Source organism: Hydra vulgaris, chromosome 15, assembly GCF_038396675.1.
Source record: "Hydra vulgaris chromosome 15, alternate assembly HydraT2T_AEP".
Taxonomy (NCBI): Eukaryota; Metazoa; Cnidaria; class Hydrozoa; order Anthoathecata; family Hydridae; genus Hydra; species Hydra vulgaris.
This window is the reverse complement of record NC_088934.1, coordinates 18,665,095-18,678,210: the sequence shown is the minus strand read 5'-3', so window position 1 is coordinate 18,678,210 and position 13,116 is coordinate 18,665,095. Positions and strand designations below refer to the sequence as shown.

Here is a 13,116-nt window from a genome sequence, read left to right as displayed (position 1 = left end):
GTGGGTCCATGCAAGCTGGAACAACATAATTTAACAGTTTACAATTTTTCTTCAACTGATCATATTCCCATTTGTTAGATAGATAAGGAAACAAAAAATAATACTTTAAAGTGGGTTTAAGTTTGCTTTTCCACGAAGTTTGCTTTTCCATGTTTTTTGATTTGTAATAAAGTTTATATACTTTAAGAAAGTCTTCTAGTTGTTTTTTTAATTCTTCGTGTTGTTTTTCTACACTTGTTTTGATTACATTTAAAAAATCATCGTTTATCAGACGACATACTTCTAGCATGTTCGTTCTCCATGATGGTGCTTGTTCTACAAAATTCATATAACGTCGTGATGGTTTTTCAAACAAATCAACTCTATTTTCATAGTCTTTAGCTATAAAAATATAATATAAATCCTTGAATTTTTCTTCTTCCAAGTTTAATTCCAAGTTAAAATTTTTTAAATATTTAAAGATAATGTCTTGCCATTCTTCATACGTGTTATTTAAATGGTGAAAATCAAACAACATAGGATGTAATTCATTATCTGGATAAAAAAGTTGAACAGCTTTGATAAGACTTTCGTCGAGTTGTTTGCTAGTCATTTTCTCTTTCACAAATGAACTAGCGTTTAATTTTTTTTCACCCTTTATATAGGAAAAGAGAGAGATTAAAAAAAACAAGTTTTTTAATATTAAAACAGGTTTTTTAAATCAAAAAAAAATTACAAAAATTTTTATTTAAAAAAAAATTATTCTTCTTCTTCTGGTACTTTTGGTTCTTCTGGTACTTCTGGTTCGAGTTTGGTTTTTTTTGTTTCAATTTCAGCAAGCTCGAGCGAAGCTCTTTTTAAATTTTGATTTAAATTTCGTGAAACGCCATTTTTAATTAAAGAATTATGAAAAGATGGTTCTATAGCCAACTGTCTTGCATATTCTGTAGTATAAATTTCGTCTTCTTCTTTGGCTAATCGTATACTAAAATTGCTAAAATCGATCGTTTTTAATATGCGAGTTTTAGGGTAAGCTACTTGCCTATAGGCTTTGTTTTGAGCTTCTTCCATAGCCATCATCAAACTTTCCAATACTTTTTTGGTCATTTTGTTATGATTAAATTTAAACACCGCATTATAAGTGAGTTCGCCTTTGTTCATTTTTTAAATGTGTTGTCGTCTTTAGTCAATTTCAATTCGCATCTAAGCAAATAATTTGTTTTGTTGAGTTCGCACATTTCTCTATATCTCCATGGTAACAAGATTTCACAACCCTCATTTTTTTGTTTGTAAATCAATTCTTTTTTATTAAAGTTAAATTGCGCCAACGGTTTAAGAGGAACAGTAGAATATTGTTTTTCTTTCACATTTTTTTCTTCTTTAAATTCAATGAGCCACAAAGTTGCAGCTGCTAGATCTGCAAATTTAACATAGTTGTTATCATTGCAGTAAACAATTTCAAACTCTGTCATTTTTTGATGTTTGTTGTGTTGTGAATGAACTTTGAAATGGAAATGAACTCTTTTTATACTATTTCAGTTGAAAAGAGAGATTAAAAAAAACAAGTACTAAACAAGTTTTTTAGAAAAATGTTAATCCCTTAATCAAGAGTCTAAAGTTCAATGTGTGGTACGATGAACTTTAAACTTTGTACTTTATACTTTTAATTCTGTTTTTAATGTTAGAGATAATGTTGTTATGACTACTATTTTATATAAAAAGAGTGGAAAAACAACTTGAGGTTATCATCTTTTTGGACAAGACAGCGAGATAGATAAAATGGAAAATAAAGAGTTTAAATCACTTGAAATTACAGATATTCATGAATGGTCTTTTTATGAAACAAAAGAAAGCGCTTGTTTTGATTTGAGAAGCTCAAAGGATGTTATACTTCAACCCCATCAACGTGTTTTAGTAAATACTGGAGTGTATATAGATAAAATGGATTCAAATTTAGTAGGACAGATATATTCAAAATCAGGTATTGCTTTTAAACATGGTGTGGTAGTGTTCAATGCTCCAGGCATAATAGATGCCGATTATAAAGACGAAATTAAAGTCTTATTGATGAATCATTCTGAAGAAAATGTTGTGTTTAAACGTGGAGATGCCATCGCTCAAATGGGATTTGTAAAAATGTTTAAAGCTGAAAAAAATGTAATAGAATTTGATGGGTGTTGTTGTGGACAAGTAAAAATGTCAATGATTAAAGATGTAGAAAGAAAGGGTGGTTTTGGTTCCACTGGAAAATAATTTTTTGTAAAATATTTTTGTAAAATTTTTTTATTTTTTAGATTAGTAAAAATTATGTCATTTCTTCTTTTGGACGCTTGGAACGAGATTAGAAAATTAGATGTTGAACAACATACTCGTTTAAAAACCATATCATCGTTTGTAAGATATGGTTGTCAAGCTATTTCATTTGGTGAAGTAGTCGATAGTATGATTAAAATGAAGACGAACTTTTATCAAGCAAATATTTATCAAGCAACTCATTTATCAAATTTATATTTGATTGTTTTTGAAAGTATTTATGAAAATTGTCAATCTATGAAAAACATGATATTATCAATGAATATAAAAGATGACGAAACTTATTTAACAGATTTACAATTTATCGAAAACACTTTTTTAGAATTAATAACATTTATTAATAAACATATTGAATGTAATCAAAATTTAGTATATCAATTTAATCATTTAACTGTATAAATGAAGTGTATCATTTTTTATAATTTTTAATCACGATTTAAATTATGAATTTAAACATTTATCTGTATAATTTTTTTATTTTTTTTTAGATTAACTAATTAAAAAATGAATAATGAAAAATGGTCTGAAGATCGCATCAAATGGATTACCAAATATTACAAACTACATCATTCTGAACGGAAATTGTGGAAGTTTTTGGAAGAATTATCACCTGTTTTTTATTTTCATTTTGTTATTGTTAAAGAATTTTTAACCAATGACGAACATCAAGATGGTATAGTGGGACAACTTGATAAAATAACAGAAATTATAGATAAAAATAATGAGCTTATCAAAAAATATCTCAATATACGTCAATTTTTAATAGAGATGTTTAATTTCATGATTGTCACTTGCAATGCCGCGATTGAAGAAGACGAATTTATTGTAAAAAAAGAAAAGGAAGAATTTGCAAGAAGAGATGAAGCCTTGTTCTCTTATATGAAAGTAAACGTGGACATGAAAATTTTTCATTACATTTCAAAGCACGAAGAAAGATTAATATTAAAAAAAACAATTAAAAATTGTTTTACGCTTCTTCTTATAAATATTTATATCGAGTAACTTGATTTTTTTTATACTTTTAATAACTTTTGTATTTTTTTTAGGTAAACTAATAAAAAATATGGATTTCTTTCGAGATTATAAATGTGGAAAATACATCTCTCATAAATATAGAAAGTTGGATAAACGTAACGCAGATGTTGCTGCTGAATATAAAATAGTAAAATGTTTTGTTGAATATGGTGATGATTTTAAAGATTTTCACGACAACAATGAAGCGGTAAATGAATTGAACCGTTTAATACGAAAAGATGCTGAAAAAGATGGTTTTATAAACAGATTGAGAACTTTGCAACTGTATTATCAAGCCATGTACAAATTATTTACGACAAATCAAAAAAATATTGAATGGCTTAAAATAGAGGTAGAAGAAGATAAAGAAAAACAAAAAGAAAGAGATATGGTTATGTTTGAGTATATTGAAAAAAATGTCCCTGAATTTCGCAAAGAAATAATGAAACATTTTTCTTTTGTCAACAAGACTGAAAAAACAATACGTGTTCGCGAAGAATTACAACTTTCTTTTTTAAAAACAATGGAATATTTGAGTACCTTTTTTGATTAAATTTTTTTTTCTCTTTAGATTACATAATAAAAAAAATGGTAAAAATAATAGTTCGACCAACAAACAGCATTATGGCAACAACACCAACAATTTGTCAATACATAGAATTGTGTCATCATAAAGAATGTCAAAAGACTAAACTTATTTATGCAATGAATGTGGAAAAAAAAATTGTTATCAATAATATCATTTTTAAATAAATTTTACTAAAATTATACTATATTATAAAACTTTTGTAATTATTTTTTATATTTTTTTTTGTAATTTTTAGGTTACATAATAAAAAAATGGTTGTGGTTTGTGAATTTGAAATTGTTAAAAATAAAGATGGAAGCTTTGCTCTTATTGATCACGACAACAATGCTTTTCACAATCTTCTTCTAGAATGTTTGGAAGATTATCATCTTAAAGAATTGTTTCAAGAATGTTTGGAAGATTATCATCTTAAAGAATTGTTTCAAGACAATAGTTTGGAAGATTATCATTTTAAAGAATTGTTTCAAGAAGAAATGACACAAGAAGAAATGACACAAGAAGAATTTGACAATTTTGTAAAAGAAGTACAAAAAATCAAACCTGAAAAAGTGAAAAAATTAAAAAGTGAAGAAATTAAAAAAGAAGTGTTATTAGATAGTTTTGCTCATTTGCTTTTTCAACATTGGTGGATGAATGAAGAGACTTTTAAAAAGTGTAAAAAAGTCTCCAAAAAAATTGGGATTTCAATAGCATTATTAAAAGTGATTTGTAAAAAACGTGATTTTGTTTTTGATGCTTTATGTAAAATTGCTGATTGTGAATGTTCACCTCAATGTGTATTTTGTAATTTAAATGCTTGTTACATTTATGTCGAACTAAGAAATATTTTTGGTTATTATTATTTTGGTAAAATTTTTTAATTATGTATTTTTTTTTAGATTACATAATAAAACATGGAAAAAAATATAAAGTTGGCTTGCAAAAAATTGGTATTGCCTGAAGTGTTGATGAAAAAGAATTTTTGTTATCATAAAGAGGATATTATTAGTTTGGCTTCGTGTGCTTGTGAATCGCATAATATGTGTCGAAAATGTAAAAAGAATGTGTTGGAAGTATTATTTTCAGAAAATAGTGATTATGTGTTGAAATATGAACCACCTTTTTATATAGATAAATATGGATGGATATGGTTTAATAATTAAATTTTGATATTAAATTTTTGTATACATATTTTTTTTGTATTTTTTATATTGAATTTTGTTTAAACTTTGTATATGTGTTTTTTGTATTTTTTATATTTTTATATTGAATTTTTTTTAGATTTATATAAAAAATGGAAAATAAAATATTAGCCAGCAAAAATTATTCTGAAGATATGATAAAAAGAGACCTTTATAACTTAGCTTCGTGCGAATGTACAACAGAAGATGTTCTTCGTTTTTTATATGTCAGAACGATAATGGCAGAAAAAAGACAGAATAAAAATAGAAATCGAGAATAAAACAATAATTATATTTTTTTATGGTATTTTTGTTTAAAACTTTGTAATATTTAATTTTTTATATTAAATTTTTTTAGCATTACATAATAAAAATGGAAAAAAATATAAAATTAGCAAGTATAAAATTGGGATTCAGTGAAGAAATAACGAAAAAAAACTTTCGTTATTATAAACAGGAAATTTATCAGCTAGCTTCGTGTAATTGCAAAAGCGATAATTTGTGTGAGAAATGTCGAACGAATGTGATAGATGTTATAATGGCAGAAAAAAGAGACTCTGCAAGAAGAAAACGAGAGTATCAAGAATTAATTGAATAATGACATTTTGTATATGGAATTTTATTTAAAAACTTTGTAATATTTAATATTTTATTTAATAATTCTTTTCATATTAAATTTTATAGTATTTTGTTTATATTTGTTTTTTATTTAAAAAAAATTTTTTATATTAAATTTTATAGCATTTTGTTTATATTTTTTTTGTTTAAAACTTTGTATACATTTTTTTTGTATTTTTTAGTTTTCATAATAAAAAATGGAAAATTATACATTGAGCTTGTTGGAAAATTATACATTGAGCTTGTCAGAAAAAACAAAGAAAAGTTTGAATTATTTGGCTTTTTGCACTTGTGATATGCACAATATGTGTCAAGAATGCAAACGAATAGGAAACGAATTGGCAATTTTAAATCTTGATTATCCAACAATATATAAACATTTTTTAAATACGATTGTTTAAACAAACTCATTGTTGTTGTATTTAAATAATAAAAATTTTTTTTTATATTTTGTTTAAATTTTGTATATATTATTTTGTTTAAATTTTGTATATTATTTTGTTTATTTTTTTATAACGAATTTTGTATACATTTTTTGTATTTTTTTTTAGATTACATAATAAAATGACATAATAAAAAATGGAACAAGAGGAGATAACGTGGTGTAACTATTCTATTATATTAAAAGCTTCAAAAAAAATGGATTTACCTAAAAAGATAATCTTAAAAGATTATAAAAAACAAAAGAAATTTTTAACCGAATGTCAATGTGACGAATACAAACCATCATTTCTTTGTATGTATTGTTGTTCTTGTGTGGATATAGCTTCAAAAAAAATGGATTTAACTAAAGAACAACTCTTGGAAATTTATAGAAATAAAAAGAAAAAGATTAAATTTTTGGCTGAATGTCAATGTGGAGAATACGATCCTGTGTTTGATTATCGTTTTCTTTGTTTATGTTGTAGTTATTGTGAGGATTCAATAAAAGAATTTTACACTATGATAATAAAAGCTTCTAGTAAACTTGCTTTATCGTCTGATTTATTAAACAAAATTTTTGGTCTTATTAATTATGAAATACGTGATTTAGTTAAATGTAATTGTGTTTTTGAACATTTGTGTGACAATTATGTTTTTGAACATTTGTGTGACAATTGTACTTTTCAAAAAAATTTGGTATATCGATGGTTTTCGTTAAAGTAACTATATTTTTATTAATGTATTTTTTTTCTTTATTTTTTAGATTACATAATAAAAAATGCAACTAACAGAAAATGATTTGGATTTTTTGATGGAAAAAATATACCAATTCAATCGAGCTCACCCAGCTACATTGGAAGAAATTCGAATACATGCGATTAGTTCAAAACAAATTTTATGTAGACGATGTCAATGGTATGGTGAGTACAAGTGGGATGATTTTTTCATTCAAGAAATGAAACGAGTACCTCATATATTGATTTTGATGGTCTTTCAATATATTAAAAAACATTATCATATTTATTTGAATTTAAATTTTGAATGTTTTTATGATTTTTTTAAATTAAAATGTAAAGAAGATGTTTTAAACCATGTAAAAGAAAAATGTGAAGAAATTGAAAATTGTAAACATTATTTAAACGAATGTGAAGAGTGTGATGAGTATAGAGTATCTGATGGTAAAACTTGTTCATTTATATATTGTGAAAAATGTTTTAATTCTGTATATTAATTGACAATTTTTTTTTAGATGAATAAAATAAATGAAAATAACAACTTGTTGGAATTATTAAACAAACATAATGAACAAATAAACGTATTGAACAAAGATGAAATGTCAGCTGTGAAATTTTTATTACTTGTTAATGGGAACAAAAACAATTTTTCAACTAAATTGGAAAAACTGATCAATAGAAACATTATATATATGATGTTTTTTATAAAATATGGTGTAATATTTTTATATTCGAAATAAATTTTTTTTTTTTTTTTTAGATGAATAATATAAATGAAAATAAAAAAATGTTGGAAAAGATTGTAAATATGAATTCTTTGTTGAAAGAAATTCGCGAAACTTTAACTGACGAGGAGAAAGAAAATGGCAAAACTTTAACTGACGAGGAAATGGCATCTTTGAAATTTTTGTTAGACGAAAACGATAGTGACTTTTTATTTAAAATACGAACAAATTTAAATGTTAAACTGATTTTGTTATTCTTTTTTATCAAATATTCTTATATGTATTTTTTTCAGTAAATAAAAAAAATATTTTTTTTTCAGCAAAATAATAAAAAAAAATGTTATCTTTGCAACAACAAAAAGCACTTCAATGGCTTGATGAAGGAAAGAATTTCTTTATTACTGGTGGTGCTGGATGCGGTAAAAGTTATATTGTCAACCAAATTGCTCAAAGCGAACAAATTTATAAAACAATACATATTACAGCGAGTACAGGAAAAGCATCTTATTTAATCAATGGTGTCACCATACATGCTTTTGCTGGTATAGAAACTGGTGTTAAAAGTGTCGATTATTATAAACGACATATGCATCAAGACATTAAAAAAACATGGTTGGAAACTGATGTTTTAATTATTGATGAAATTTCAATGATTAGCGCTTCAACATTTGATTTATTACATTCGATAGCTTGTGAAATTAGACAATGTTACGATGAATTATTTGGTGGTATACAAGTGATTGCTTGTGGTGATTTTTTTCAGTTGCCACCTGTTTCAGGTCAATTTGTTTTTAAATCACAAATATGGCTACACTACATGACAGAAGTGTTGGTTTTAACTCAATGTTTTAGACAAAAAGACGACGAACAATTTTTTGGAGCTTTAAATGAACTACGTGTTGGTCAAGTTTCAGACAAAACTATTGATTATTTTATGACACGTTGTTTTGAAAAAGATGAAAATTTAAACTCTAAATATACAAGATTGTTTTTTAGAAACATCGAAGTGGATGTTTATAACAATCAAAAAATGGAAACTATCAAACAAGAAGGGTATTGGTTTTATGCTAAAGATGTTATTAAAAATCGAAATATTCCATGCTCGTTTCAAATTCCGGCAGCTGTTTATCTTAAAATAGGTGCTATTGTGATGCTTGTAAGAAATATTAATGTGGAAGAAGGTTTGTGTAATGGTACTATTGGTACCGTTATTTTAATAGAAAGTAATGCAGTTTGGGTGATGATGAATAAAAAAGAAGTCAAAATTGAATGTGTCAAAGAAGAAATTTTAGATTGCTCTCATACTGTCGTGGGCTCAAGATTTGGTTTGCCTTTAAAATTAGCATTTTCTTTTACGGTTCATAAAGCACAAGGAAGTACCATGAATAAAGCCGTTGTTCAATTTAATTCAAAGGCTTTTATTAATAGTCTTTATTATGTTTCTTTATCACGAGTTTGCAATATTAACGATATATTTATAATTATTAATAATAAATTTGATTTACGAACACTATTTAAAAGTATTACTGTTGATTCTGATGTTTTGGAATTTTATAAAAAATACATGTAAATTTTTTTTTTTTTTTTAGTTTCTTAAAAAAATGAAATTTGAATATCAAACTGAGGAAACTCGTTTAAGTAATAACAGTATATACACGGAACATTTTTTTTACATTAAAGATGGTTATAAAGATGAAGATATTGTAGAAGAATCACAACTTTATTCTGAAACTCAAAGTCCTGATGAAATTGTTTATCATGTTGAACAAAAAACAATGGAAGGTTTTGAAACACAAATGAAAAACAGTATTCTTTTTGCTGACTTGTTTCAAAATTTCTTGTTGGGTTATAATATTGTTACTTTGTGTTGCAAGTCTATTGAAAATGGTTATTGTAAAATAATGAAACGTTGTTACAATTCACCTGTTTATTTTATTAAACCTTTAGAAGGACCGACAAATTTGCGTTTTATTCAAGATGCCAATGTGCTAGCCGTTTTTAATGTTTTAGAAAACGACAGCGGATGGAAGATAATACGATTATGTAATATTAAAATTAAAACTTTATCCAATTTAACAGAAAGATCCATGATGAAATTACGAGATTTTGAATTGTCTGGTTTTAAAAGAAAAATGCTCATGACAGATGAAGAAATTGAAAAAAAGAAAAAACTCAACAAAACTTATTATGAAAAAAATAAAGAAACACTAAAACAACGAAGAAAAAGTAACCAAAAGAAAAAAAATAAAGAAACACTAAAACAACGAAGAAAAAGTAACCAAAAGAAACGCAATAAAATATATTACGAAAAAAAACAACAAAAGAAGATAGAAATAGACGAATGGTTTGGCGAATGGTATAGACCTCATTCTTTAACACAATGGGAAAAATCACTAAAAAGTACTGTTTATACTATTTTGTCTTATCAACAAAAAAAGAAAATGTTTTTAGATTATAGTATTTTATTTGAACCAGGATTATGTTTTTATTCTGCTTTTCTCGTCTCTTTGTTGATTCGTCAATGGAATGTGAGCACCGTTGAAGAATGGAATAGAAAAGTGTTGGAAAAAAACACTACAGATTTATATTCTGAAGAAAATATTTTACAACTTCTTTTTGAAGATCAAGAAGAGCAAAATGTTCTAGCGTGGAAAGACGTTTTACAACAAATAAAAGAAAAATCTAAAAATATGTCATTTCAAACTTTGATTGATTTTTGTCATTGTTTTGCTTACGAAAGCACTTTTGATCGTATTAACATTAAAATTTTTGCCGTTAACAAAAAAAACACCAAAATTCGTTTGTTGCATTCAAAATTAAAATCACAATATAAAAGTTCTCTTGCAGAATTGTTAAAAGTAGTTTACGAAAGCGCAAACATTACCAAAGACGATCAAGATTCTCAAAGAGTATTTATTAACGACGAAGAAAGAAATAAAGCCAATGAACGGAAAAAAACAATCAACACGATCAAAATTTGTATTTTTCAAAAAAATAATTCTTTTCACGCTATAAGCATGTTGAATGAAAAATTTTCTACAAAGTATTTTTGTTCTAACAACTCGCGTGTTTTGTTTCAATGTTCTGATTGTGGGCAAAAATTTACTAAAAAACACAAATGCGAAGGTTATTATAAACCGGACAAATTTACATACGGTGATTGCATTACTCACTATCGTCCACAGAATTCGTTCATGTGTACGAGTAGAAATTTGTTTCCTTTTTTAATGACTTTTGATTGCGAAACGAGTATTACAAAGTCTGAAGAAAATGCTACTTCCAAAGTGAAACCTTTATCTGAGTTGAATTATTATTGTCATTCCATTGTGATTCAATGCATTCATGAAAAATTAGCAAGAGAATGTTTTGGTTTAGACGAACAAGGTCAAGTCATTACTCAATGGATTTTTTATTATGAAAATACGGTTGAAAGTTTAGAAAGAAATCCTTTAACTTGTCTACCAGACTATTTTCAACCAGGAGTTTCTTTACTTCACAAGACACACAGACGTATCTTGTGGGAAAAGCTAAATTGTGAAAATAATGAAAAATTAAAAATGGAATTGAGAGTTTACGATATCATTGCTTTAGCAGATACTTTGGTTCGATTTACTTATGAAATATGTTTACCGCGTTTTGAAAATTTAAATATATCAAGTGAAGAAAGAGATTTAATATGGCAAGAAGAAAATCCTTGTTGTTCTATTTGTAGAACTCCCGTAGATAAAATACGTCAATCTGATGTTTATAAAAATAAATTTTCTCACATGACTCCTCAAGAAATGGAAAGATTAAATCATAATGAATTTCGCATTTATAACGACAAACGAATTCAAGTTGTAAACATGGTGTTTCAAAGAGTAGGACGATTAGAATTGTTCATGTTACCTTGTCACGTTCAAAATTATTTAATCGACAACGATGCTGAAAAAATAAAACAAGATTTATTTCGAGTCTCCACTTTGTATTACATTTGTTGTAGATGGTGGGAAAAATTTCAACACTTACCTGCCACTAACGGATTATTGAGTGATTATGTGAGAATCACCACTGGTGAACTTGTAGATTATATGAAACAATTGTCTTTGCTTATCATGACCGAACACCAATTTGAAAACTATTTTAATCAAGAAGATATAGAGTTATTAGAAGATCCCTACTTTTTAATCAAAATCTTTCGCAAATGTATTAACGAAACGGGTGAACAATATACAGACAACCTTCATTTTTTGTTTCTCATGAGAAAATTCAAGCAACCCGTCTACGAATTATGGTATCACACCATGTTGGTTGCTTTTAATAAACAATTTGAAACCCAATTTAGTTTAACTGATTTTATTCAAGATGAAAAAAATCGAGAAAAAGTTTTAAATAAATGCCAATTTTTTCTTAACGCTTTTGAAGATTATCTTGTTATTGATCACGATCATTTTTCAGGACAAGTGTACGGATTAGCTCACGATTATTGCAACAAAAATTTAGGTAGATATAGTCAGCATTTATCTTGTCCTATATTTGCTCACAATGCTTCTTTTGATAATCGTATTATGATTGTAGAAGGTTTAAAAAAAATATTGGATATTCCGTTATACGGTCATTTGGCAGAATCTGAAACTACACCTTTTAATGCTTTTATAAAATACAGCAACATGGAAGATGTTTTTGTTATATCTAAAAATGTAAGCAAAGTCAATATTATTTGCATCGGTAAACATATTAAAATTGTAGATAGTTTGAAAATTTTAAACTGTTCCTTAGAACAGGCCAGTAGTATGTTGTCACAAAAAGCACAACATCAAATTGTCAACACTATGTTGCATTATTTACGACCTTTTCATCCCGAAGTAAATGATTTAGCCGACAATTTAGAGTTTAAAAACTGTTTTATTAAAAAAACATTATTTCCTTACTCGCAAATAACAGACGAACTCTTAAATATTGAATATAAAACATTTCCACCGATTGAATTATTTGCTCAAAACGATTTAATGAAGTCTAAAAACTTACAAGAAGAAATTAAAAAATTGAAAGAAGCTTACGAAGGTGTTAAAAAATTGTGGAACTTTTTGAATTTAAAAACTTTAAAATCCTTATTGCATATCTATACTGTGCTCGATACGGTCGTATTAGGTTCTGTTATGATTGACTTTGACGAAAGAACATTTAAATTTACAAAGTTTCATATTCTAAATCATGTTAGCATTTTTAGTTATACCAGCAAACTCAATTCTACCCTTAGTTTAATTCCAATCCAACATCCTGCGACCAACGAACATCAAAAAATGATTGAAAAGAGTATTCGAGGCGGTATGTCCACCAACGGTACGCAAAAGTTTGCCATTGATACAGATTACTTTGAACCTAAAATAAAAGAACTCAAATTAAACAGTGAATTAAGAGGTTGTTTAATTTTTATGGACGAAAACGGACAATACGGAGGAGCTCAATTAAAACCTTTACCTTTTCACATGAAATATTCTTTTGATTTGGAATGTATTACTTTAGACGATGTGATTCGAAAATATCATCGCGTTAATTTAAACGGTTTCTCGACGAGTGCT

At 26.4% G+C, this 13,116-nt stretch overlaps 2 protein-coding genes across 2 annotated transcripts; both read left to right on the top strand.

The window, feature by feature from the left end:
* Positions 1-1,758: 1,758 nt before the first annotated feature.
* Positions 1,759-2,232, top strand: LOC136091796 (deoxyuridine 5'-triphosphate nucleotidohydrolase-like). Its single transcript, XM_065819508.1, has one exon. It carries the CDS (start codon positions 1,759-1,761, stop codon positions 2,230-2,232), a length of 474 nt encoding a protein of 157 aa, XP_065675580.1.
* A 5,660-nt stretch (positions 2,233-7,892) lies between these two features.
* On the top strand, positions 7,893-9,125 carry LOC136091795 (ATP-dependent DNA helicase PIF1-like). Its single transcript, XM_065819507.1, has one exon. It carries the CDS (start codon positions 7,893-7,895, stop codon positions 9,123-9,125), a length of 1,233 nt encoding a protein of 410 aa, XP_065675579.1.
* Positions 9,126-13,116: the final 3,991 nt, after the last annotated feature.